General features: G+C 51.4%; 1 protein-coding gene across 1 annotated transcript; it reads left to right on the top strand.

Moving 5' to 3' along the window:
• Positions 1-17,957: 17,957 nt before the first annotated feature.
• Positions 17,958-23,066, top strand: NOBOX (NOBOX oogenesis homeobox). The gene is made up of 8 exons (XM_037030315.1): positions 17,958-17,994; positions 19,247-19,759; positions 20,154-20,298; positions 20,548-20,742; positions 21,003-21,088; positions 21,298-21,529; positions 21,759-22,051; positions 22,674-23,066. The coding sequence occupies exons 1-8, from the start codon at positions 17,958-17,960 to the stop codon at positions 22,979-22,981; spliced, it is 1,809 nt and encodes a 602-aa protein (XP_036886210.1). The 3' UTR covers positions 22,982-23,066.
• Positions 23,067-26,807: the final 3,741 nt, after the last annotated feature.

Genomic DNA, 26,807 nt, shown 5'->3' with positions numbered 1-26,807 from the left:
TATGTTAAGGGTTAGAGCAGGAAACCCTAAAGTTTCTGCAAAACCCCCTTCCTGACAGACTGTGTGACTCAGACTAAGCCCTCAGATTTCTTTGAAATGTTATCTACTGTTTGATCCTTGCCACCCTGTATTCCTGTGTATTAGAAAAAGCTATGGAGCAGGGAGCCGGGCCCTTTTCTCCTTGGAGAAACTGGCCAGTGCTGGCCTTTGTCTGCTCTGAGAAACTGGCCACAGCTCACCTCTCATCCCTAAACAGATCTCAGCATTTCTCGGACGTTATTCACTTTCATCCATGGTACCCGGGGAGGGGTGGGGGGACTCTCAAGAGAAGTTGCCCTCACATTCCCCAAATCATTTTTGCTTAAATTTGCAAGAATCAGATATTTTGTTGAATGCGATCTAGAATCCTGCCCGATATTGACAGGAACTAAAATATGCCTTCAACGCATAACAGAGCATCTAAGATATAGTCAGCACCCATTCATAAGGAGCAGTGAATATTAAATTTTATACGTAGAAACCAAACAAATGCCCCTCTGTGGTAGCATTTGAGACTTCTATTATTGGAATTCCCTATTTTTTCTAAGCTACACATGCATCAGATGCAAACACCCCCATCCCTACCCCAACACTCACTGAGTCTGGTCCTCTCTATCCTCAGGAAAAGGTAAACTACAGTTTTGGTTGCCAATAATTCAGCCTCAGAACAAGTCTGAAGCAGTAAAGCAGAGTGGATTAAAGAGGCGGACAACGGGAAGGAGCTTTGTCCGAGCAGAGAGAGCCATCCTCAGATCCTTGGCTGCGGTGATACAGGGTGCAGCCAAGGGGCGGGGGCGGGGGGTGTGTGCAAAAAAAGATTTGGAATGGTGTCCAGAACTCAAAGTGTATAGGAATATTGGAGAGACGTATAAGATGTCCTCACCCCTTCCCCCACAGGTGTGAGTTGGGGAAGGGACACAGGGACCAGGAACATGCAGGGCTGCTTTGTACAGCCACAGCCTTGCAGCTAATCCATGGCCTGGTCATTTAACATATCTATAGCCTTCAGCAGGTCACTCAGATGTATTACACAGCTGTGCCCAGGCTTGGAGCTAGGGGAATGGAGTCACTTCCCCCCAAGATGTGACTGGGGGGCAGGTCCCCTGAGTTACAGCGCCTGCGTGGGAGCTTGGAGAAGATTGCCTCCAGGACATGGGGCCATACCTGCCCAGACTAACCATGGCAGCCCAGTAAACTTGTAATAATACAGAAATACTGACAGGTGTAACTGATCGTGGGAGGAGTCAGAAACAGGAGTCAGAAACAGAGGGGCGCAGGGGATTTAAACCCAGACACGGCAGCCATGAGGGAGAGAGCCACCCTGTTTCAACAGAGTTAAGACCCCCTCTTGCCCAGGTGAAAAGGGAAAACCACGCAGCTTTGCCAGAATGGGGATCCCTGCAGCCAGGTGAAGAAGAAAGACACAGGCTTTTGGTGGAGTGCGGACCCCTGCAGCTTTGGTAGAAGGGGCCCATGTGGCTTTGGGGCGCTCCCTTTGGCCGAGTGGCCTGGAAAGCAGGAGAGACTTTGACTGGAACTTGGTACAGAGAACTCTTGCCAGTGGAAGGTGCCGCCTGACTTTGGATTAATTGGAGATCCTGCCTGGACAGGCGACACAGCCCACTGTGCCAGCGACCTGAAAAACGGACCTGTGCTCTTTTCCTGATTTATGGTACCCGGAGTTGGGACAGTGGGAGAAGGGAGCGCTGTGTGTGTGTGTGTGGGTGTGTGTGTGTGTAGGTGTATACCCTTAAAGACTTTGATATTTTAATGAAGGCATTAGGCCTGGATACCATCAAATAAACATTTCCTTTCCTTTTCACAAATCTCTGGCATTGAGACATGTCTTTCCAATTGGCGGGGGACAGAGGAGCCCTGTAGGTATTAGTATACCATCCTTGGGAGGGGCCCCTGTTGTTCTGTAGCAGTTTTTTGGCATCCTTCTGTGGGCCAAGTATTGCCCCCCACCTTGGATCTCTGTTCGGTAAAAGCGGGGGTGCACTGTGTGAATTGGGGGTCACAGAGGACAGTGGGCTCCTTCTGCAGAGACAGGATGCTGACCCAGCCACCAAAGATTCCTCTCTCCCATGTGGAGAGCTCCCAGGCTTCGGGGGAAGGTATAGATAGGGCCAATTGTCTCAGCGGTGACCTGCAGACAGGGACAGAAAGCCAGGGGGTCTCCACTGTATATGGCCCAGAGCCGTGGAGAACCTTTAGAAGGGCACATTGAATTTGTTGGCAGCCCAGAGAGATCGATGTTTAGCATCAAAATTAGAATAGTTTAGCAGACACACAGAACGACAGCATTTCTGACATATCTGAGTGAATGGACCTAGATTCCCATGGACCACAATTATTGGAAAAATTGAAAGCGCTCAGGGGATGTCTCTGAATTTTTTCCCCTTCTGCACTGAGCTGCCGGCCGGCCGGTCTCTGGGTTTGATCAGGAAGCAAAGGGCTTCGTGTGCAGAAGCCAGAAGCAGTGATGCTGTGCACGGGCTACAGAGGACAACGCCTCTCCTGGCTCAAGGTCAGGAGCAGAGCTCAGGCACACTTGTCCTGGGGTGCTCATGCTGGGCGTTCTCCCAACGACGCAGGGTGCGCCCAGAAGAAAGGGTGCTTCCTCCGCTCTTTACCTCTAATGACTCCCTAACCCAGAGGGTAAAGATTCAAAGAAATTGAGGCCTTCTTTTCCAACTTTTAAATTAAAACCTCAAAGACAGAACATAGAACTATAACAATGTATAAAGCATAAGACAAAGAAAATCGTATAATCCTCCTAATAGATTTTTAAAAACTATCAGCGTAGAAGGCAGCCTCCTTCTTCTCTCTCACCCTTTGCTTGCTGGAGAGAGAGGAAGTAAAGAGTATGCCTGCCAGGAAGTGAATAATGAGAGAATCCTCTAGGTAATTTTCTGTGAACAACCCCATGACCTCTGAACACACCAGTAAGTGTGAGAAGGAAGACTTCTAAAGGCAGTGACGAAGGCATGACCAGAATGTACCCAAACGAGGGGACAGGTGTTCCCCACAGGCTCTGCTCTGCATGCTGAGGGCAGAACGTCCCTGAGCCAGGCCTGTATGTCTCCTGACCACCTGTCTGACTTGTGGCATGGCCGTGCAGGTGCCTTGGTGAAGGCCGGCTGGGAGCCCCGGGAGCCCGAGGAGCTGCTGGTGGTGGCGACCAGGATTTGGGCCAGGTTTGCAGCCAGCACCCCTTCCAAATGGCCAGCGGTCACGCCCTTCCCAGGCCCTAACACTGCCTCCCCCAGAGGAGTCACATGGACCTCAGTTTCTGGAGACACAGCCAAGTCTCCAGGGAGGCAGAGAGCAGAGGGCACTTGCCCTCTGGCTGCCTGACGCTGTCCCCTGTAGAGGTCCTGTCCCAGCGATGGCGGGCGGAAAGATAATAGACCCAGTAATGGGGAAAGATGGCGAGTCACCTTTGCAAAATTGAAGGCGTAGGGTTTCAGGGAAAAGAGGAGGAAAGACCCGAGAAGCTGCAGAGAAAGGGTTGGCTGGGGTGTGTGGCTGGGAAATCCCTGTTTCCCAAAGAAGACGGCCATTACCAGTGCCACAATCACCTGGGCCACCTGCTAAAAACAGAAGATTTCTGGACCCTACTCTAGAAACGCAATGCCAGGATTGTGGGGTGGTGGGGGGCGGAAGGAGAGCAGATGGAGGGGACTCCGCACTTGTACCTAGTCTCCCAGGCTAGTCTTGAGGAAAGAAAGAACAGAAGAGGAGGAAGGCGGTGGGAGCAGTTTTCATCCTCTGGTGAGCTGGGCGCACCACGGCACGTCCGGAGGGAGGCTCGGAGTGCACCTGGAAAGACAGGTTCCGAAGGAGGGAGATGACGGTCAAAACGAGAGAGGGAGACCGAGGGTTAACCTGAGCCTCCGGATAAAATACAGGCCGGTAGTGACACTGGGAGGTGAACATTGGTTGGCACAGGCAACCTCAGAATGTGCTCTTATTCTGGAAGAGATCAATAGAGAGAGCCAGCCAGACACATAGGTGGGTAGAAGTTCCTAGAGAAACTGGAAGAATCAGATTTAGTGCCCAGCGGGGGAGACTTGTGAGAAATGTGAAACCCTTCTTGGATAGCAGGGGAAAGCCAGGGTGGGGGGAGAGCGCCCCTGGCTGGTGAGCAGAGGCCGCAGAGAATGAGTGTTTATTGCAGTGACCCTGTTCTTGTTCCTCCACTGGGCGCTGGCTAGCTGGGCAGCGGAGCGCTGGCCCGACTTTCACGTTTTCAGACCAGCAGCTGCCAGGCTCTAATCTGATACCCTGCCTACGTACAGCGCTCAGGGGTCTGGCCATCGGTGCTGGACACACTGACCAAGCAGAACTTGCACGCTGACTCTAGCAGTCGGGAAGAAGGACACAGACAGATATTGGTGACCTGAGAGAAGGCTGAGGCACAGACACCAGTGCTGCTCAGCTGGTCCTCTCCTCACACCCTTCCCGGGGCCCTGGCAGTTACTGGGGCTGTGTCACTAGTCCCAGCTCAGGCTCACCCAGTGTGAGCAGAAGGGATGGGGTCTCAATGCCAAGCCCAGGCCGTGGACAGGCCCTCGGGTCCCCTGTGGGAGGTCTGTGGAACAGGATGTGCATCACAGACAGTGGGTCCCTGAGCACATGGGCAGAATGCCCCTCGGGCCGACAGTGGGCACGTGGTGTGAGTGACCAGTCAGCCTGCGGTTTCGAAGCTCGGAGATTTGAGCTGTTTTTCCAGCACCACTGACCGTATCTCGGCCTGTCCCATGCCCTCTGCTGTCTTCCTCTTCCCCCTTGACTGGAGTCCTTCTGTACCCTCTTTCACAGATGGCCTAAGCACGCAACATTTAGGACCTAAAGACGTTGCAAAACAATACTGCAGTCACTGTAAGTCACTACCCACCACGTGCTAGACAAAGTCCTCCAATCACATTATGATGGTTTCAGACCAGAGTGGGAAGAAAATGTCCAGTGCGGGGAGTCGGTGGTTCCCCCTCGGGCTTCAGGGCCAGTGACCCGGGAGCCTCACACAGTCTGAACACACGTCATTTCTTTGGATGTAGCGAGGTGCCCACTCTCCCCCCCGTCCTGCAGGAACTCAGGCATCTGTTAGCATGTGATGCCACTGAGTTCTCTGTGTCCCCGACTCCTCACACCCCTTGACTGCCCTCTCCTGTGACCAGCATGACAGACCACCCAGCCTTGTTCCATGAGCGCCAAACATTCCAAGGCATGCTGGGCTGGGTCAGAGGTCTTTCTCTGTGCAGGCAACATCAGGTTGATGTTATACGCCATGCGTGGCCCTGTATTTGGGGTGGGGGGACAGAAAGGAGGCACGGACTGGTTCCTGGCACATGAGATACCAGTTCTCCGATGTCCCCAATCTAAACTGCTTTGTGGTTGCATCTGACTATTTACCAGAGAGAGCTGACAGTAATTAGGTAGAGTCTTACAGTAAAAAGGAACACTGTACTGGCCTTAGAATATAATCTAACTTATTAATGAAGAATAGGAATGAAGGCTCGTTTTGAAGCTGCAAATAGTATTTGAATGACTATTTCATTAGTGTTTTAATTAGGACCTGCAAATTAGTATTGAGCGGAGGAGGAAGAAATAAAAGTAAATACATATGAAAACGGGGTGAGCATGGGAGGGGCATGCCAGGAGGGAGGAGGGCATGGGGTGGGCAGCGGAGGCATCACAGGTGGGTACCGTCAGGAGGGTATCACCCCTCTGGCTGTTGTCTGCAAACATTTTCGATTTGTCATTTTGTTTTGGAGTATGTTTTCAATGTTTGTTTATTCATATAACAAATTTAAATGTTTTGATATATAAAAAAATATCTTGAATCTCCAATGTATAGTATGCCGATGGCACATGTCCCGGGCAACTCAGGGGATATGAAACACAAGGTTCTAAGATGCTGGCCTTCAGTCAGGCCGGAGAACCTTAACTCCAACTGTCTCCCAGGGCTGAAGCTGATGCTTTGACGAGGATTATATTAACACAAGTGGAGTCCTTAGGAATAACTTTTCCTGTACTACTGGGTTGGCCAAAAAGTCCATTTAGTTTTTTCTATAAAATAAAAGACACTTTTTAAATGTTCACCAACAACTTGATTTGGATATTTTGAGTAGGTCAGCTATTTTCTACTACCACTACTGGGGAGAGGCCAGGGATGCAGCTAAACATCTTCCAATGCAGAAGACGGCCCCACAGCAAAGAACTATTTGGCCAAAACGTTAATAGGACCGAGGAACTTGGCAAACCACTTTTGACACTCTCGATCAGTCACAGCACCTTCTCCATCCACTGAGCAAATCTTTTTGGCATTTCATTTGCCTTTTAAACTTTCTTGAAATAATAGACCACAATAGGTCAGAAATGCTGTGTGTTTTCTTCCACCCTCAACATCAACATGGCTGCACAAAAATTCACCAACTTTGATAAAGTCTTTTTTAAATGCACACTGATATGACAGCGGTCACAATATAATTCTTTTGGATGTCTTTCACATGAAGTTAAAGACAACTCAGTGCTACTAATTAGAGCCGTCATATGGAAAAATCCAGACGAGGACTTTTGGCCAACCCAATACTTCTCTCAGTCATCAGTCACGGAACTCCACCCGCTATGAGAGACAAAGAAAAACCGCTGCCTATGAACTGTTTTAAGGCTGAGATAAGATCTGGGGCGAGGCCAACCTGCTCAGCATCCTCACTGGTGAACGTAGAACAGGAGCAGCCATTCCCGTCCAAGTTTTATTTAGTTTCTCTTATTTATCATTCCCAAGCGCCTCAAACAGGCAGTTCAATGCTACCTTCGGGAAGCAAGATTATGCTGAGGCAGGGCGTTCCTGCATTCAGCGCCCACTCGCCAAGAATCCACTGCAAGTCAGGCACTGGGGTCAGGCGGAGGGATGAAGAGAGGCGAATATGATGTAGAGGTTACTGCCCTCGAGGACATTAGGAGGCCACAGTCAGGAGGAGTACAGGGCAAACTGGGAAGCTCCATGACAGTGTCTCAGGTGCATAGCAGAGGCACATCCTGAATGCAATGGTCACAGAGCAGTAACGGCAAACACCGAGCTCGGGCAGAGTTTAACACAGGTGTTGGTGATCCAGCTGGGTCGTAAATAACAAGTGCGCTCTGGCCAGATGGGGGGCTACATGGGAAGAAGGTCTTCCCAAGTGGAGGAAGGAGCAAGTGCAATACACCCAGGATGAAAAAGTCAGGCGTGGCCAAGGTTGGGCCAGTTGTTTCGAATTACTGAAAGTGGGTGAAAGTCAGCTTGTACAGGGCGGGCTGTGCTAAACCAAGGAGTCTGAACTTGACCCTGCAGGCAGTGGAGAGCTCACTGAAATTTATCCAGTGTCTGTGTGCACTTCCGTTTCCAGCCATTATGGAGTAATAGACACCACCAGGTTGGCCCTGCCATATTAACCAAAATGATACAAACTACATGAAATAAGGATGTCAGGCAACAGCCAACGCAGGACAGTGATTCCGAGAAGAGGGAAAGAAGTGAGCCCAGCCCTACAGTTAGCTCAGCAAATGTTGGGGTGGCAGGGTTGGCCTTGGTGAGCGGAGAAAACAGACTTGAGAATTCAGGGAGACTCGGGTGGCAGAAGGCATAGGATGGAGAGCCGGAGAGGGGAGCCCTGTAGGGAGGGGGGAGCTTCGTCGAGAGGAGAACATCTCCCAGGGCTCCCCACAAGCCTGCAGCTGGGTGAGGATCACGCCACGTCTGGGAGGAGACCACCTTAGCTAGGACAAGAGCCAATGTAGGGAAAGGGCAAAGCGGTCACTGGCGTACACAGGGGCCAGGAAAGTTTGCTGTCCCACAAGCCACAGTGGAAGAACCTTATAACACACGGTGCACTGAGCACAGTGCGCAGAAGAGTGTCACCTCCATAATGGGAAAACTTGCCTTCGGCTGCGGGCTCCTCGGGTTCTCTGTTCAGTAACGCAACTTAAAAGTCTTAAAGGGATTGAAAGTGTTTCCAAGGAACAGACCACAGGGCAAATCTTGAGAATATATGCCTTCTGTACTGTATTTATAGGACACATAGGTATATATGGAGATGGACTTAGATATATACAAGGTAAATTCACAAGGTCTGGCATCTAATACAATGTTTTCGGACATGCCAAGAAGCATGAACATATGACCCATAATTAGGATAAAAGTCCAGAGGTGGGCAAAAGTAGGTTTACAGTTGTATTACAAATAAATGATATAGTAATTAATACATAATACAAGAATGAACTCTGTTTAGCATACTCACAACTGTAAACCTACGTTTGCCCACCCCTGTATATGCACAGAAACAGACCCCAACCTAGTAAAGACATCAAGACAGTTACAGAATTATATTTCATCTATTTAAGAAAGTAATCCCTGGCTGGTGTAGCTCAGTGGATTGAGCACGGGCCTGCGAACCGGACTATCGCAGTTCGATTCCCAGTCAGGGCACATGCTTGGGTTGCAGGCCAGTTTCCGGCAGGGGCCAGTTCTCTGCAGGGGATGCACGAGAGGCAACCATACATTGATGTTTCCTTCCTCTCCCCTTCCCCTCTAAAGATAAATAAATAAAATATTAAAAAAAAAAAAAGAAAGTAAAGAAAGCCCTGGCTGGTGTAGCTCAGTGGATTGAGTGCGGGCCTGTGAACCAGAGGATCGTGGTTCGATTCCCAGTCAGGGCACATGCCTGGGTTGCAGGCTGGTTCCTTGCAGGCCAACTACCAGCAGGGGACACACCAAAGGCAACCATACATTGATGTTTCTCTCCCTCTCTCCTTCCCCTCTAAATATAAATAAATAAATAAAATCTTAAAAAAAATAAATTAATTAAAAAAAAAAGAAAGTAAAGAAAATACGTGCATGTTAAGTAAAGACAGGGAAGCATACAAAGAAGACCCAAATCAAACTGCAGAGCTGAAACGAACCAATGTGTTAGTTGACACATAAACTGAACAGAATTAACTGCGGACACTGAAGAAAAGATTAGCAATAGACTAATCTTTCAGATTCAGCAATTGAAACTCTCCGAACTGAAAGAAACAGCCTCCCCCTTGCTCCCATTAAAAAAGTAGCATGTAACGCATCAGTGATCTGTAAGACAATTTCAAAAGACTAACATATGTATACTTGGTGTCTCCAATGATGAGAAACAAAAGGAGAGACAAAAAGTATTTTAAGATCTAACAGGTGAACATTTCCAAACCTGATGAAAATGTTGAACATACAAATTGAAAAAGCTATATGAACCCCAACATTCATAAATACTACAATGAAATTATACTAAAGTACATCATAATCAAGGTGCTTACAAACAGTGATCAAGAGAAAATCTTAAAATCAACTAGAGACTAAAAAAGTCACGTGTGTAGAGGAGCAAAAATAAGAATCACAGCCAGCATCTCTTCAGAAACAACACAAGACAGAAGACAGTGGACCAGCATCTTTCAAGTACTAAAAGAATGAAAGACTTTCAGCCTTCAATTCTATACCCGTTTTCAAAAACAAAGGCAAAATAAGGACCATTCAGGTAGGTAACAATTGAAAAATGTATCACCAGAATTTTACAAGAAATGTGAAAGGAATTGCTTTAACATGGAAATGATATTAGATGTAAATCTGTTCTCATCAAAGGAATAATGAACACTGGGAATGGGGTACACGTTAAGTAAATACAAAATGCTATCCGTCCTTATTTTAGAACTATTTTTAAAAGGTAATGGACTGTTGAAAGCAAAAGTAGTGACAATGGATTTGGGGCTTATAACATGTAGAAATAAAAGAAACATATATATATATATATATATATANATATATATATATATATATATATATATATATATATAAACAAAAGAAGTAAAATGTAGAACAACCATCACTCAGAACCATCATAAATTGAGTTGAATGGAAGTCTGACAACTACTGAATTAAAGACACCACATCCATCCAGACTTGTAGGAGGGGCACAGATACGGAACAGACTGGTCCAACACCCATGTGTGGTGGATAAAAATTCGACGGGCATTATCTCAGAAGCAAGGAGTCCCCGCCTCTCACCAGGTCCCCAACCCAGGGTTCCAGTGCCAGCAAGATAAGTCCCCACAACTTTGGGCTGCAAAAACCAGTGGGGATTGAGTCAGTGGGGGAAAAAACCCTGCTGGAACCCCAAACAGTTCCTCCTGAAGAACCCCCACACAGACTCACTTATTGAGACTCAGTCCCCCTGGGCTCCAGCACAGAGGGAGCAGCTGGAAAGGTGCCAGCATACTGAGAGAAACTGAAGTGTCTGGCATCAAGATAAGCAGGGACCACTGTCCCTTGCCTAAACCCTCCCCACACAGAGCCACCAAGCAACAAAACTGGTAAGCTGGTGCCAAATCTGAGACTCCATCATCAGCCTGGCTAACATTGTTTGACCTGCCTCGGAGATCCCCAGAGACTCTGTCCAACCTAGCTTATGGGTCCACTCAAGCTGCTTTTCCATATGAATGGATGGTCTTGGCTCATGCTGCACAGCTTCCTAAATCCTCTCAAATAAGCAACAGCTGGCCTCAGTGATCCCCAGGCCTGGCCCTACCAGCAGAGAGCCTAGATTCACAGCTTGGCATCACCCCGGAGTCTCCAAGCCCAGCACAGGTAGCAGCCATCCCAGATTGCTTTTTTTAAAAAAAATTTTTTTTATTTATGTATTTTTAGAGAGAAGGGACAGGAAGGAGAAAGAGTGGGAGAGAAACATCAATGTGTGGTTGCCTCTCATGCGTCCCCCACTGGGGACCTCACCTGCAACCCAGGCATATGCCCTGACTTGGAATCGAACTGGCGACCCTTAGCTTCACAGGCCTGCACTCAATTCACTGACCTACACCAGCCAGGGATTTCAGATTGCTTTATAGCATAGGAAGAGTGGTCCCCAGCAAAACACAGTTGGGAGATGACCTTGACCTGCACCACTAGGGAATACCCAGGGCCAGCACACCCAGTGGAGAGCTACAGACCATGTCGGAGCACAGCTGATCCTCCACGGAGGGCAGAGGTTGGTGGTCAGTAGTCACAGCCAGTCCTTGCAGCTGAATGGCCTGGGTAAATCCTTCCTGTTGACCTGCCAACGGCATCCAAGGCTCAACCACAGGAGGAGGGAGTACTCAGCCCACACAAACGGTGCACCTCAAGTACCCAGCTTAGGTAATAGTGGAGGCAGTGCCACTGGACCCCACAAGACACCTACTACATTAGACCACACTACCAAGACACGGAGTGTTAGCAGCTCTACCTAATACATAGAAACAAACACAGGGAGGAGACAAAGAAACATGACCTAAATGAAAGAACTGATCAAAACTCCAGAAAAAGAGTGAAACAAAATGAAGATAAACAATCTATCAGATGCAGAGTTCAAAATACTGGTTATAAGTTACTCAAGGAAGTTAGTGAGGACCTCAGCAGCATAAAAAAGACCCAGTCAGAAATGAAGGATACACTAATTTAAAAAAAGAACAATTTATAGGGAAACAACAGTAGAGTGGATGAGGTCAAGAATCAAATCAATGATATGGAACATAAGGAAGCAAAAAACAGCCAATCAGGAAAAGAAGAAAAAAGAATCCAAAAAAATGAGGATAGTATAAGCAGCTTTCAGGATTCTTCAAGAGGTCCAACATTTGCATCATATGGGTGCCAGAAGGAGAAGAGAAAGACCAAGAAATCAGAAATCTCTCTGAAAAAAAATAATGAAAAAAAAGTCCCTAATTTCGTGAAGGAAATAGAGGAATCATAGGCCCAGTTATGATGGATGCAAAGAGGCCCACTCCAAGACACATCATAATTAAAATACCAAAGGTCAAAGATAAAGAAAGGATCTTAAAAGCAGCAAGAGAAAAGAAGTTAGTTACCTACAAGGGAGTTCCCATAAGACTGTCAACTGATTTCTCAAAAGAAATTTTGCAGGCAAGAAGGGATTGGCAAAAAAATACTGAAAGTCATGAAAAGCAGGGACCTGTAGCTAAGACTGCTCTACCCCACAAAGCTATCATTTAGAATCGGAGGGCCAATAAAGAGCTTCCCAGACAAGAAAAAACTAAAGGAGTTCATCAACACTAAACCATTATTATATGAAATGTTAAAGGGACTTATTTAAGAAAAAGGTCAAAACTATGAGCAATAAAATTGCAAATGTGTATATATATATATATATATATATATATATATGTCAACAACTGAATCTAAAAAATAAACTAAGCAAAAAAGAACAGAGGCAGAATCATGGATACAGAGAGCATTTTAATGGTTGCCAGACTGGGGAAGAGAATGAGTGAAGAGGTAAAGGGATTAAGAAGTACAAATAGAGAGTTACAGAACAGCCATGGGGATGTAAATTGCAGTACAGGAAATGGAGTTGCCAAAGAATCTATATGCATGACCCATGGACATGAACAATGGTAGGGAGATTGTCTGAGAAAGTGGGGGATGCTGGGTGGAAGGTGGCGAAGTGGGGAAAATAAGGACAATTGTAACAGCATAATCATTGAAATATAATTTAAAAATTTTTAAACAGTCTTAGAGGAAAAAAGAGAGTAGATCTATTTCAAATTTGTTTTTTAATTTTGAAAAATGTAGAGCTTTCATTGTTTTCCAACCATGGATAATAAATGACGGCACTGTATCTCAATAAAATCTAAAGACTGAGCTAATCTAGAACTGCGCTTTCCACGATGCGTTTGCGGGGAGAGGCTCTCACAGTTACACAGGAGCACAGGTACAATGGGGCAGGACCCACACAAAACACAGTCAAGGCCAGATCACTGGGAGGAAACACACCAGTTGGTGAATAACCAATATTGTTGTTTGATGGGAAATTGTATTCTTTTCCATTTCTAATCATTCTGTATTTACCAGTGATTTCCTAATAAATTTGCATTTTCATCATAACAGAGGCATAGATGCTGTTTTACTTTGAAAACAAATTAGCTATAAGTTTCTCTGCTTGCCCGCCTACAGCCCTGTGAAAACAGCAGATATAATTTAAATCTAAATGTTTTAAAGTTACCATCAACAAAAGGTTCGTAGTGCTACTATACAAAAAATATCATTTCTGTGCATTATATTAGGCCAAGTCTAGGAGAACTGAACTTGGCAGAACACTGGAATCGGCACTTATTCTCCAATTTTTCATCTTGAGGTAATAGGAGAGTCACACACAGTTGAATCTACTCTTACATTGTGCATGCAGGCACGTCTGGCCCTGTGCAACTTCGCCTCACATGCCACGGCCACCCACCCCTCCCTGCCCTGCTCCCCAACTCCTGCAATGACCAACTTTTGGCCAATGAACAATTATTGACCCACCATGTGCAAATCACGATGGCGCCAAGTGCTACAAGATTGTGACACAAATAAATAGCATCCTTAATGCGTAGGAGTAAGGGCGGGAACCGGACTAGCTGGGTTGAGGTCTTGCATGTGCCACTTAACCAGCTGGGTGACCTCTGTCAACCTACTGAAGCTCTCTATACCAGTTTCTTCCCCCGAACGGGGCTAATAGACCCTCTTAGGGTTGCTGTGAGGCTTCGAGGAGCTGGTGTGTGTAAGGCAAGGAGAAAGTGCCTGGTCTGAATACATGCGGGTGTGAACCCTGGAGGGCACACCCACCACGCAGTGCAAGACAGGGAACTCTGGTTAGGTAAGCCTGTGTTCAGTGAGGGAGTGTCAATACAGCACAGTGGGAGGGAATGGGAGGGAGCCGCTCCTTCCGGTCACAGCTGAAGGCTGAGATGGGCTTCCCAGGAAAGGGGATGTTCCGGTTGCTGCACTGTGGAGCATGAGTCAGACTTTAAAAGGGAAGGGGACAGATGTTTCATGCAGATCAAACAGGGAGCTCCGTGGCTCTGGGGCGTGGGGAGGCAGGGCATCCTGGGAGCCAGGATCTGATGGAAAGGTGAAAATGAGGGGTTGTGAGGAGGAGACTGGAGAGGTGGCGGAGGGGACATAGCCACAGGAGCGGTCCCAGGGAAGGTTGGGCACAGATTTGGAGGGGTCCTGAGGGCCACACTATAATTAGTATTGCAGGTTTCAATGCTGGAGGAGACCAGACAAGAGCAGAAAGAAGAAAGGCTGGCTCCCAAACCCAAATGCATTAGCAAATGGGGGGGCGGGGGTGAGAAAGAACTTTCTACATCAGAAAACAAAGGTGATTGGTTATTAACACGGTGTGATGAAAACCAATAGCGGCAGCAAACATGTCTTAAGCGCAGTCACTGTTTTTGTTAGAAGCATAAAACCATCAGTTTTGGGGAACATGGGGGTCAGAAGTCATTAGACTAACGCCACCACCTGTGCCCTCTCTACCAGGCCACTGTCATCCCAGGGCAAGGGTTCCCATGCCCATCACCGGCAACCTCAAACCAGCCTCTTCCAGGATTTCTAAAGGAGGCTACTGGGTGGAAACCTGGGTGGTTCCTGATGTCTCTCCTGGTCACTGGCACCACTAGCTTTGTCCTCAGGGGATCCCTCCAGGTTTCTATCTGATCACCTGGTCATTTGCTTCTTCAGGTTCAGTATGTCCTGGACCCTGAACACGTGACTTCTAGGGTCTCCCTCTGCCTTCCCCTCCTACCCAGGTGCCTTCCCTCCTGGTGGTGCCCTGGGGACCTGGCCACCCCTGTTCACTGTGACAGTCATTTTCCTACCCAGGGCCTGTTCAGATTTCTGCCTGCCTTTCACAACCAGATTCTTGCCTCTCCAGTCTCAGGGACAACAGTGCCAATGACCTGTCACCACCTACACCTGGGCGTGGCTTTTACAATAAAAACAAATTGCCTTGTGTTTCTGCTCTGAAACTTTTCTCAGCCACCTTCTTCTGGTTGTGTTTCTCGTGGAAACAGAAGGACAAAGGATGCTGATTTCACTTCCTTAACTGAATTATATGGCCGGGTCTACACAGACGGAAAACAGCGATTGATTTTATTCTGTAGGAACATCAAACATGATTCTATTTGTTGTTGTTCTCAGATCCATGAGAAGCACAAGATATTGGAACAAATGACTCTTTTTTTAATCTTTTTATTTTTTTATTTTATACTTTTTTAAAAGATTTTATTTATTTATCTTTAGAGGGGAAGGGAAGGAGAGAGGGAGAGAAATATCAATGTATGGTTGCCTCTCATGTGTCCCCTGCTGGGAACTGCATCCCCTGCTGGGAACTGGCCTGCAACCCAGGCATGTGCCCTGACTGGGAATCGAACCGCAATCCTCCAGTTCACAGGCCCGCACTCAATCCACTGAGCTACACCAGCCAGGGCTGGAACAAATGACTCTTGCTAAGAGGTGGGTAGTCTGGTATCGATAAGTTATCCCAAAAGGGTAAAAAAAAAACACTCCCCTCTAAACAACGTTGAGCCTATGAACTTACCTGAAGATCATGAGGATGAAATGTAACCAAACAAGAGGGAAATAAATACTCCTAAGTACCCCGAAAATAACACCCCCAAACAGCAATCTCCCTTCTCGGCTTTTCTCCTGAAGATGACTGCCAAAGAGGACCCTTGACAGCCAATATCATAAAGTCTCTTGCCAACAAAATACATCAAGACATTCTCCCAAGCCTTCTTAGGCCAAATTCACTTGTCACCATGAAATCGAATTTTTAGGTAAACAAGAGCATTTTTAGGTCAACAAATAAACAATAGCATTTTTGGAAGTCACACAACAGACAGCCAAGAATATCAAGAGAAAGACAACTTGAAATTTTTTAATGTCATAGCCAAAGCCCAACAAATTCGATCATTTGTGTTTAAAGACTCAGTGCCTTCAGTTCCCTAAGCCCCAGAGTGAAGCCTTTTATATGACTAGGCTCTATATTGTCCAACATTCGGTGAAAGGATGCCGTCTGCTTTTCTGACTTCCCCAGGCGGCGGGCAAGCAACAGCGAGAGCAATTACAAAATGAATGAGGGCAGAAAAGAGCAACTTGGTCTTAATCGAATGCTGTAGACAGTCTCAGAAGTAGATTGTGCCCGGTTCACGGCAGCAGACGCCTCAGTGAAGGACAAAAGGTCATTTCCTTCCCCACCCCGCCCCCCACCAGCCACTCCCCACGACGGTTTTCATCAACTATTGTTTTTGAAAGTCAGCGAGTGTCTCAAACTCCAACATCAATAAACATCACCTGAAGGCCTTGTTACAATAGACACCGGCGAGTCTCTCAGGTCCTACCACTGAAAACTTCTGGGAGTGGAGCCTGGGAGCCCCGTTTTATAACACAGTCCCTAAGAAACGCCATCCATTCTGGGGGAGGGGGTGCTTAGGAACACTCGTGAGGAACACTAGGTCGAAAGAGACATTGAAACGGGCGTGGAGAGGTGAGCCAAGGCTTCTGAGGTACGGACCCAACCTGGGCAGGATCCTGCCCCGGGCAGGGAGCATGGCCTAGTCTCACTGCAGTGGGGGGCAGGGGGTGGGGGGGACCTGTGTACTCATCCTTCTCTCTTGACACCAACCACGTTGCACAGACGCGGTCCACTGACCCGTGTTATTTTGACCTCCGCTCCACCAGCAAGGGACTGCCTTACGCAGCGGGTGTCCCCTAAATGGTTAGCACGGTCCTAATGTTTCACACAGAAAGTTCTAGGCCTCTCCTTGCTCCCCTGGCCTGGAACGCTCCACTTCTGGCTGAGGAACTGGCACCCGCTTCTAAACCCCGCGTTTCCCATTGGGCATTTTTAGGGGCCACACAGTGCAACTTCAGACGCCTGCGGTTTTGATCATGGTATCACGAAGTCGAGCCGTTTCCACTTTCTGTTTCAGAAGGAACTAAAGCTCTCGCAACTCTCGCAGCTGGAGCCTCTCAAAGGAATTTAAGGCACACGAAAATGGACCCACAGGTGATTATAACATGAAAACCCGCGCTGTCCGGAGTCTGAAATGCTGAAGGCAAAACACCTGACTTCCCGGCTAGGCCGCCCCGCGCCCCCAGCGCCTCGCACGTGTTTCGGTCTGGCCAGCACCGCCCACTCAAGGGCGCATGGAACGAGAGGCAACCCGAAATTACCGTACAAAGAAAGCAAGAAACATTCCATGAAGGAGCCACCCCCAAATCACCCCTGTGAGGTCTCCCTCCTGAGACACCCTCCATTCTCGAAGAACTGGGATGTCACCTGGGTGGACACATGGGGACGAAACCTGACCACCTCCGCCGCCTTCGGGTTTACCTGTGCCCCCCCCACCCCCCACCGCACCCCGTCCCAGGCGTCCACACGGCCACGGCGGGCTGGCGGGCGCCCAGCTGACCTTGCAATGTGGATCCTCCTAGCTTGTTCTTCATCACGCGAGGTCAGCTACCTGCGCCGAGGGTCTTGGAGACACTGGAGACAGACCACCCAACGTGTGGGGCTCTCCCCAGCTAAGTGGTTCCAAAAGTCGCCTCCCGCAGTTCACAGGAAAGGCTTCTCTGTGTCTGAGCCCCAAGCGACGACCAAGTCCGTTACCAAGTCCCTCCCAGGGCGTTGGTAGTTCCATTCCAGGCCGGTCCCTAGCAGTCGGAGGGCGAGCCTCGCAGACCCTGACAGACAGCCCCAGTCGGTCTGCGCCCCTGCCCCCGCGTGGAGGTTTAAGTCCACGAGGGAGGGGTGGCCTGCAGGAACCCCGCACCTGGGCTCCCGGCTGCGCAGCGGGGGCGGGCCTGCCCGGGACTGAACCACCCCCTCGCCCCCAGCAGGCCCTCCCAGCCCTGCAGCTGACTGACCCACGAGCCACGATCCCAAGTCGGCCTTTCCAGGCGGCAGGCCGAGGGGCGCAGGCTCGGGCTCCCCCCGGCGCCCGTGCGGGCTCCGCACACCTGTCCGTCCCGGGAAGCTTCATTAGGCCGCGCCTGTGCAGCCCGCCGGTCTTGCCGCGGAGTCCAGGCCATGGAGCCCACCCAGAAGCCCTGCCAGAAACCGCGGGGTGAGCTCGGGGTGCGGGGCAGGCTGGGAGGCACTGGACACGCGGCCTGCCCTAGGAGGCGCTAGGGCTTGGGTGGGCCCAGGGACTGGGCTGGGGTGCGGGAAGGCCTCTCTGCATGTCGCACCCACCTCCATCGAGTCCCCGTCTGGGCTGGAGTCCCAGGGTTCTTCTAGTCTAGATTCTGTGATAGCGTCGCATTTACTGAGCACCTACTGTGTACCAGGTTTGCTAAGCTACCAGCTCTCCTAAACGCTGTACGACCAGTCTGCTCCACCTTACCCCCACCCCCAGAGGCCTGTTCCCCCTTCCCGGGCCTCAGGTCCTGTTTGCCCCCAAGGAAATATCTTGACCTGAGCCGGTGATGGCCATCTTACTACACCCCGCTGGGAGGAAGCCATTCCTGTTACATCTCATGCGATTTCATTAAAATAACAATCGTACTATTTATTTGGAAATGATGAAGCAGCCTCTTGAGCTGTGGATTTGGGGGTTCTGAGTGAGGGGGGAGGTGGCTGGCATGTGGTAAGCACCTGATGAAACAGTTCTAGCTCAAAGACAGACTGAGACGCTGGGAGGGTAAGAGAGACTTCCTGTGTCAGCTGACTCATCCTCCCTTCCTTGTGTGAGGGGTGGTCTGGGCCTGAGGCCCCTCCCGGGCAGAAGGTGCTGCCTGTGGCCATGCCGGGCGCTGGCAAGGGCAGAGTGAGCTACATGGGAGGGGCGGGGAGAGGGGGTTGCTGCTGTGAGGACCTGGGCTGCCCCTGCCTGGGCTTTCAGAGGCCATGCAACTCCTCCAGGCCCTACTCTAGGCCATAACGCCTGTATCTGCAGTAGAAACAAAATCCCGTCTTAGAAGCAGAATCTCAACCTCTCTGTTCCCAGCCCACCCCACCCCCAACACGTGTCCCTTAGAGGTGCCTGAATGGATGCCTGTCCAAACTCACAGTTCAGGGTTTGGGGCAACTAGCGGGGAACTCACAGGAAGTCCCGCCCCCGTTAGCATCCCCCCTTCTACCATCCATGTGCATGAGACAAAGCCCCCGGAGAGCCGCACAGATTTGCTACCATTTTCCAAAGCAGTGGGGTTAGCCAGCATGATCCTCACAATGCCAAGCTCGGAGGGGACGTCTGGAGTTGTTACCCATTCTGTATGTGGACAACTCAAAGCTTAGGTGGGAAACAGCCAACCCCGCTTTGTCCAGACTCTTCCGTCTCCTCGGTGCTAAGGTCAGTGGGTGCTGGCTCCCCACAGGCCCGGAAGGTGGAGGCAAGCCCCTGGCTGTTGGGCCGGAGAAGGAAAGCCCGCTGCTGCTGCCGCCGTTGCTGAGCTCAGCGCCCCACACTCAGGGTGTCCCGAGCGGGGAGCTGCCAGCCTCCTGTGCTGCCTCCGGGGAGAAGCCACCCTCAGAGGACCCTGGAGCAATGAGCGGGGCGGATGCTGCTGGGGGGTCCGAGGCTGTCCAGAGACAGAAGGCCCAACCTCAGGGAGAAGGGTGCCCCCTCCCTAGCAGAGAGGTCAAGGCCGGGAAGAGGCCTCCCTCTCCAGGCTCTGGGAAGCAGAAGTCATCGACTGACGGCCATCCAGCCTCACCGTCACCCGCCTCGGCCCAGACCTCACACAACGCTTGTGGGTCAGGCCGGGGGTCCTGCCACCTGGCCAACCTCCTCAGCACATTGGCCCAGAACAGCCAAAACACGGACCCGAAGAGGCCCCCAGAAGTGACCTGCCAAGCTCGGAAAAAGACTCGAACCCTGTACCGCTCAGGTAAGTCCTGGAAGGTGAGAGGAAGCCTGAGATCTGGTGCCCTCTCTGGGAAAGGTACACTCAATAGAGAGCGTGGCCCCCAGAGACTGTGCACCACCTTGTCCCCATCCTCCCTTGACCTGGGGCAGGGCCACGGCCTCTCCCTGGAGAAGGCTGGGCTGTCTCGTCACAGAGTGCAATTGGAAGCAGGTCAGAATGGTCGGGAAACACCAGCAGGTTCCCACCCACATAGCCTGAGAGAGAGAAGGCCCCCACCCGGTGGGAAACTTAGTTGCAAGGCCCTGGGACGGCACCTGGGCTGGGGACTGTCCCCTCGTCTGGAAGGCATCTGTCTTTCTCCTTTCCTGCCACCCCTCCTGGTGTCCGTCCTCACGTGAGTTCCTCCTTCTTCCAGACCAGCTGGAGGAGCTGGAAAGGTTATTCCAAGCAGACCACTATCCGGACAGTGATAAGCGCCGGGAGATTGCCCAGGCCGTGGGGGTCACCCCCCAGCGCATCATGGTAAAGGGGGGCCGGCCAGTGGCGGTGGAGGGGGGCTGGTGAAGGGGAATCTGCCACCTGGGCCTTGCAAGAGCAGGGCGTGTGCCCAGCACCTCCTGACTTGGGGTGAAGTGAGATTTCATGAGGGCTGTGTTCCTGCCAGTTTTCACATGGCTCCGGCCTCAGGAGGCTAGGAGAGGACAGTAAGTCTGGGGCTACCTCCAGGAACCTTTTCTAAAACCAGTCCACAAGAGGCGGGCATCTACCTGCAGCAAAGGGGTGGGTGTAGCTCATCATGGGACTGGCAGGACCTGCCTCAGCCTCTGCCCGCTTCTTGAGCCCTTCAGGTGTCTCCCCCTACAGGTGTGGTTCCAGAATCGCAGGGCCAAGTGGCGGAAAGTGGAGAAACTGAACGGGAAGGAGAGCAAGGGCACTGCTGCAGTCCCTGCCCCCACCCCCGTCCCCGCCCCCATCTCCGGCCCCATCTCCGGCAGTCAGTGCAGGTGAGAGTTGCTGGTCTTCCTGGGTCACCCCTGAGGTGGGAAAGGAGTCCAAGCCCGGACCCCAGGGTCGAGAAGGCCAGGCATGAGGCTGGGGCTGCTGGGTCATATTTAGAGGGTGGGGTGGGCTGCATGGACTGAGGACCATTTTGGTGCCTCGGAGGGAGGCAGAGCTTGGGGCGCTGGTGCCCCTTCTCCTGTCCCGAGGTCCCGAGGACACCAGGGACCACTCACACCACAACCTTCATCCCGTCTGCCCCCAGCGCCAGCACTGAGCTGCCACCCGCTGTGCCCATGGACCCGCAGCTGGGCACCTTCCCTCAGGAGCCCCCTCTGGACACTCTCCGAGGTGAGACCACCTTTTAAGGGTCATGGGCGGGGGGGGGGGACGAGTGAGAAAAACAGTTTTCACTGTTAGGAAGACAGTGAAGACAGAGGGTGTGGGCCAGCGGGCCTGTGCAGGGGGCCTGGGGGTCTCCCACACCCACCACCCAGCAGCCCCACACCTGCCTCCCCCATTTCCTCACAGCCCCTCGCCCCTCGCCCCTCTGTTCCTAGATCCCCCCATGCTGCTGACGTCAGACCAGACTCTGGCCCCACCCCCACAGACTGAGGGTGCTCAGAGGGTGGCAGTCACCCCACCCCTCTTCAGCCCCCCACCCGTTCAGAGAGCCAGCCTTCCCTACCCCTTTGGCCCCGGGCCCGCCCCTCAGCTGATGCCCCTGCTGACGGATGCTCTTGGCAGTGACGGCAGCCACAAGGATGGCTTCTGTGGGTCCTGGGGGACAAGGTGAGGAGCCTAATGGGGGCCACCTCTGGAGCAATCTTGGGGAGGGCCAAGGGTTCCCAGAGGGGAGCAAGGAGGAGGATGCCTGGAGAGGGTTACGAGAATCTGGGAGCAGGAAGGTGGGGGGTGGCAAGTCTGGGGTTATGGAGGTGGGGGAAGGTACTTGCCTACTGTGTAGTAGGAATGAGGAGTCCCCCCCCCGCCCTCACAGAATGCTCCCCTGTCCCCACAGTGTCACACCGCCCCCCACCTGCTCATACCTGGAAGAGCTGGAGCCCCAGGACTACCCTCAGGGGCTGTCCCAGGTCTCTCAGGCGCCACCGAGCCAGCTCTTCCAAACTCCACCCACCCAGCTTCCATACCTGCACCCCTTCGCCTTCCCCTCGCCCAGCTCGCTGACGCCACCTCTTCTGGAGGACCCTTTCTTCCCACTGCCTTATGGGCCCAGTGGGGGTGCCTCGCAGGGCTACTTCCCAGCGCCCCCTGGAGGGCAGGTCCTGCTGCAGCCACCTGCCGGGAACCTGGGTGAGTTGGGGCTAGAAGCCAAGGTGCCCTTGGTGACTGAGGAAGATGAGAAGGGACAGAGAGCTTCATCAGAGAAGGGCCAGCCAGGGCCCTCTGGAGCAGAACGAGAGTCAGCAAGAGAGCTGCAGAGGCGGGCAAACCGAGTTTGCGGGCCAGCTCGGCAGATTCCAACTCTCCTGAGTCTCAGTGCCCAGGACTTGGAGATTGGGACCCTGTCCCCGAACCGTGGGAGCACTCGGGGGAAGATTGGGAACGGCAGGAGTGGCGGGGCTGGCAGAGTAGATGGTGGCTGATGGGAGAGGTCTGAGGCGCCACGTCCTATGACAGCTAACTTCTAGTAGAAGGGGGGGGGGGAAGGCACGTCCAGTTGGTCTTCTTGCTGCCTGCTGGGGGGGGCCCTGACCTGAGCCCTGGTCTGCTTTGTGTCACTGTAACCAGACCCCAGGACCTCGAGTGAGGGGGCACACCTGGTCCCGAGGGCAGCTTTGGTGCCAGCAGGTCACCTAGACTCGCCCGGTCCTGCCCCGTGTTTCTGGGAGGCAGACTCTGTCACGGAGTGTGCTGAACTCTGGCTGATGCCCTAAGTCTGCTCTGATCTTTCCTGTGTCCTCTGACCCTGCAGGTACCATCCCCTGGAGCGACCCTTGCTTGCCGGAACTGCCCTTCCCCGGACCCTTCTGGCCACAAACCCTGGGGCAGCCCCCAGGAGGGGACAGCTACTTTCCCGACCTGTTCCTGGCTCCCTGTGCTCAGGCTGCAACCCGGCAGCCCTCTCCGGGGCCCAGCCAGTTGCCTGCAGGGGCCAGACCTGGAGCTGGACCCTCCCTAAGTAGGGGCCCGGAGGAGCCTCCCCCGCCCCCCGCTGCTGTGGAGCAGCCCCCAGCCCCCGAGGAGGGCCGAGAGGAGGACAAGGACAGCCAGGGCCCCTAGTCCTGGGGCCACACCAGAGGGAGGCTGCTCCAAGGGAGAGGGTTGGGGCGCCCCCAGGGAGACAGCGGGTGACATCTTAGGGAAGACGGGGCTGTGCCTGTGGCCTGCAGTGGCAGTCGGCCGCTCCTCCTCTGGGGGCGAAGTGAGGGGCTGGCCCTCCCTCTTCTCCATGCCTCTGTCTGGTGGGTGGTCCTGAAGGAAGTGGGGGGTCTTATCCGTTCTGAAGCCCGTGCCGTTCATGTTGTTTGCTTTCCGTGCTAGACGAATGAGCCGGAGTGCTCATTGCCAGCAGTAAACTGGTCGGCTGTCTGTCGAGCTTCTCTCTGTAACTGTGCGTCTGCCCACTCACACGAAGGGGGAGCCCCCTTCCCTCACTGCCTTCCACGCAGCCCACGAGGTGTCGGCTTCGGTCCTGGCATCCCAGGTGGGGTTGCCACTGGGCACAGCCCGGTGGAGCCTGGCATCCTCCCAACCCATTTCTCCCGCTGGAGGACACACTGGGCACTTGGGGCCTTGTCTCCAGTCCTGCTGTCAAGTTATGTTCCACGTCCCAACCCGAAGGGAACCTGGGTGAGGCTGGGCCCGGCCTCTCTCTGGAATTCGGGCCCTATCAGTTACAGGATTACAAGAGAAGCCCAAGGATATTTTAGGGTAAGTCTCCAGTGTCATGAACCACAAGTTATATTCCCAAAGCTTTATCTGGGGGGCTGGCGTAGGAAGAGTAGTAGGCACACCCAGAAGAGGATGCGCTCTATACACTTAGTACCGCACATCCCACAGTCCCACAGAGCCCCCTGTGCACTGACCGGGTACCGCCCTGCACCCCCAACGGTTATGCGTATGGGAAAATACGCATCCTGTCTCTGGCATCGCCCTCTCACTGGTGCAACCTCAGGGCTTTGCGATGGACCCTTCTCTGATTCCAGGAAAAATGTCTCCCCTCTAGTTCAAGCTTTCAGTATCACAATCTGTCCACTAGATGGCGATCTACCGCCAGTTTCACCGCGGCCTTGAAATATTCTGGTGGTTGACAGCGATTTTTCAACCTTTTTCATCTCAGGGCGCAGCGCACATAAGCAAATTACTAAAATTCTGCCGCACACCAGTTTTTTCCCTACTTGACAAAAAATAGGTATCTATTTTTTTACAATCTAAGAAAAAAGAGGTCAGTGCCCCTAACTAGTCAGGTACTGCATATGATTTAAAGACTATTGTGGCACACAGGTGGCAAATCTCTGGTTTACAGTAAGAATAGTGCATGCTAATTCTTCCAAAAGCCCTAGCGCTAGCCACTAACATCAGATTCAAAGATATTGAAGTGATTTGGAGGGCAGTTTTTGAGGCTACGGATGCTCGGACTCCACCTGCGTGGCCTGTACTTTTGCGCATGCTCACTCCGGCAACCCTGGTCGTAGCGTTTTCCTGGGGACGCTTGCAGCAGCTTCTCCACTCGGACAGAGGTGGTCCAGAGCCGGCCTCTGCATCTGGGCTCAGCTTCCTGCAGGGGGCCTCCTGAGCAGCCGTGGGATCCCAGTGTGACGGGGTTCACGGAGAACCCCGCTCCCTCCTGCCATCAGAACCGGCCATTTGGGCCCCACGCTTGTCTGCAAAATGCTCTAAAACCTGTTGCACTCCTAATATATTTTCTGTTCCTGTGAGCTACGTTTTTTTTAAATTTTACTTACTTATCTATTCCTGGGGAGCCCATTAGAATTTATTTTTAAATGTCTATTTTAACATCATTTGCATAAACGGAGCACAGGAACACAGGCTGCAAAGGGTAATTTGGCTTTTGAGGATTCCACTCCGAGTCTTGACTGGTCTTTGTGAATGAGAGTGAATCTGACCTCCTGGGAAGTAAAACATCTTCTTTCACCCACACACGGGGTTAATTCAGTCCAGGGGGATGGTCTGGGAGATTTATGGTTCTTCCATTTGCGGGTTAGTTTACACTGTTCTTTCAAAAATAGCCTCTCATTTGAGTTGCAGTACCAAGTCCTCAGAAAAATAGTCAGATGCTAGTTTGGGCATTCAGGGGCCATCAGCAGGCACCTACAGCACCAGTGAACATAGGAAAATAAAGCTTCCTCCAGCTTTCAGGAGCCACACAAAGGACCAACTACCCTGCCTGCCTAGGGTCAGCCAGAGAGCCAAGTGTGATGAAGTCCCCCCACTGGGGCAGCGGTGTCTGCCGGGGCCTGAGAAGGCATCAGAGTCCAAGACAGTTCACCTCCAGAGAGGGAGGCAAGAGTGTTTCAGCAGGAGTCTCAGTGAATGCAAGGCCATGGAGACTGGAGAGAGGACTGAGGAGTGCAGAGTGGCTGGGTCTGTAGAGAAGAGACCCATGGGGGGTGGGGGACTGTGGGAGAAGATTGGAGAGGTGCCGGCAGGTTTAAAGAATGGGCGTGACTTGTTCAAATTTGTGTTTCAGAAAGACAAATGGGAAATAAGGTCGGAGGCTTGGAGAGGGGAAGCCGGGAAACAGAACTACTGATAAGTCAGAGATGATGGAGAGAGAAGAGGGCAGACGGGAGAAATCCTTAAGAGTCAGAATCAGTAGGACAGAAAATCAGTTGAAATTAATTGAAGAGACAGGGAAGAGATTGGAATAACGAAGTAACTAAGTAATTGCATTGAGAAAGGAGATAGGGGGATGGAGCAAAATCGGGGAAGAGACCACTTTGTGTATGTTGAGGCTGAGGTTCTTGGGGTTATATCTCTGTGGACATGTCTAGAGAGAAAAATGTGGGAGTAGGGTCTCTTCAGCATAGATAATGCTAGTTGAGGTCAAGAGACCATCCCACATTACTCAGGCAGAGCATGTGACATGGAGAAGCGACTCCCAAAAACACCAACTAAGGAAAGGAGAACAGGGCAGAGATGAGGGGGCCCTGAGCCCGAGGAGGGAGGACCTGAGTGCAGGAGGAAAGAGCCAGAAGGGTTGTGGGTTGGGAAAGGAGGCCCAATGGGGTCCATAGAGTCTGGAAAGGAGGGTGGACAAGTAGTTATGCAAATTAAATATAGTAGCCCCAATTTACAGAGGAGGACACGGGAGCTTTAAATGAGTTCCTAAGAACAGCTTTATCAAATCAAGACAGAAGTCTTGCGAGCTTATTTTCCACGTCGCCGAACGCCGCTCAAGGACTCTTGCTTCCTGATTTCCACTAGATTATTTAAGACACTGGAAGAGCCTTCACAGATGAATGGTTGTCTAGGGCCGTCAGTTTTGTGTGTCTCAAACAGTTTAACCCGGAACCTGGTCCTGGGATAAAATATTAATGATGATGATAATCCCTTAGTTAGCATTTACTGTGTACGTACGTAGCTCTCAAATAGGTCATTTCACTTCACGGCAGCCCTAGACGGTAGTACTCACGGGAGTCGGAGAGGCTTCCATGTTCACCCAATGTTGCAAAAGGAATGGATATTGGTCAGAAGGCGCCAACTTCAAGAAGCAGTGTATTTGGCTGGTTCCCGAGGGGGGGATGATAAGGAAGGTCAGAAGGTGGGCGTGAGTGCAGTGAAACCACAGGTATAATCTAAATTAGATTTAGAACCCTCCAGACACCCTAGGTCTGTGTTTAAGTAACAGTACTGTTTTGTTTGACTGAAAAGAAATCAGGGCATTGTTGTGAGACCGGAGGGGGAGAAGACAACGTTGGTGAAGGGAGCCGAGTGTTCCTGAGCTGGAAAGGGAATTGGCATGTCTGAAAAGAACAGGCCCAGAGGGAAGTGAGGGGGGCGGGATAATGGGAAATGAGGCAGGTGGAGGGGCTGGAGGGCCAGATGGGGTCCAGCTGTGACCAGTCCTACTCAGGGGTGTCAA

The sequence above is a fragment of the Sturnira hondurensis genome, unplaced genomic scaffold, assembly GCF_014824575.4.
Source record: "Sturnira hondurensis isolate 20B ecotype Veracruz unplaced genomic scaffold, ASM1482457v3 Scaffold0001547, whole genome shotgun sequence".
Lineage (NCBI taxonomy): Eukaryota > Metazoa > Chordata > Mammalia > Chiroptera > Phyllostomidae > Sturnira > Sturnira hondurensis.
Note: the sequence above shows the minus strand (reverse complement) of the source record. Positions and strands in the feature narration are given on the sequence as shown.

Coding starts and splice junctions, on each gene's coding strand:
- NOBOX (XM_037030315.1), top strand. CDS start 17,958: ATGGAGCCCACCCAGAAGCCCTGCCAGAAACCGCGGG. Junction 21,530..21,758: donor TGTGGGTCCTGGGGGACAAG/GTGAGGAGCCTA, acceptor CTGTCCCCACAG/TGTCACACCGCCCCCCACCT. Junction 22,052..22,673: donor GCCACCTGCCGGGAACCTGG/GTGAGTTGGGGC, acceptor CTGACCCTGCAG/GTACCATCCCCTGGAGCGAC.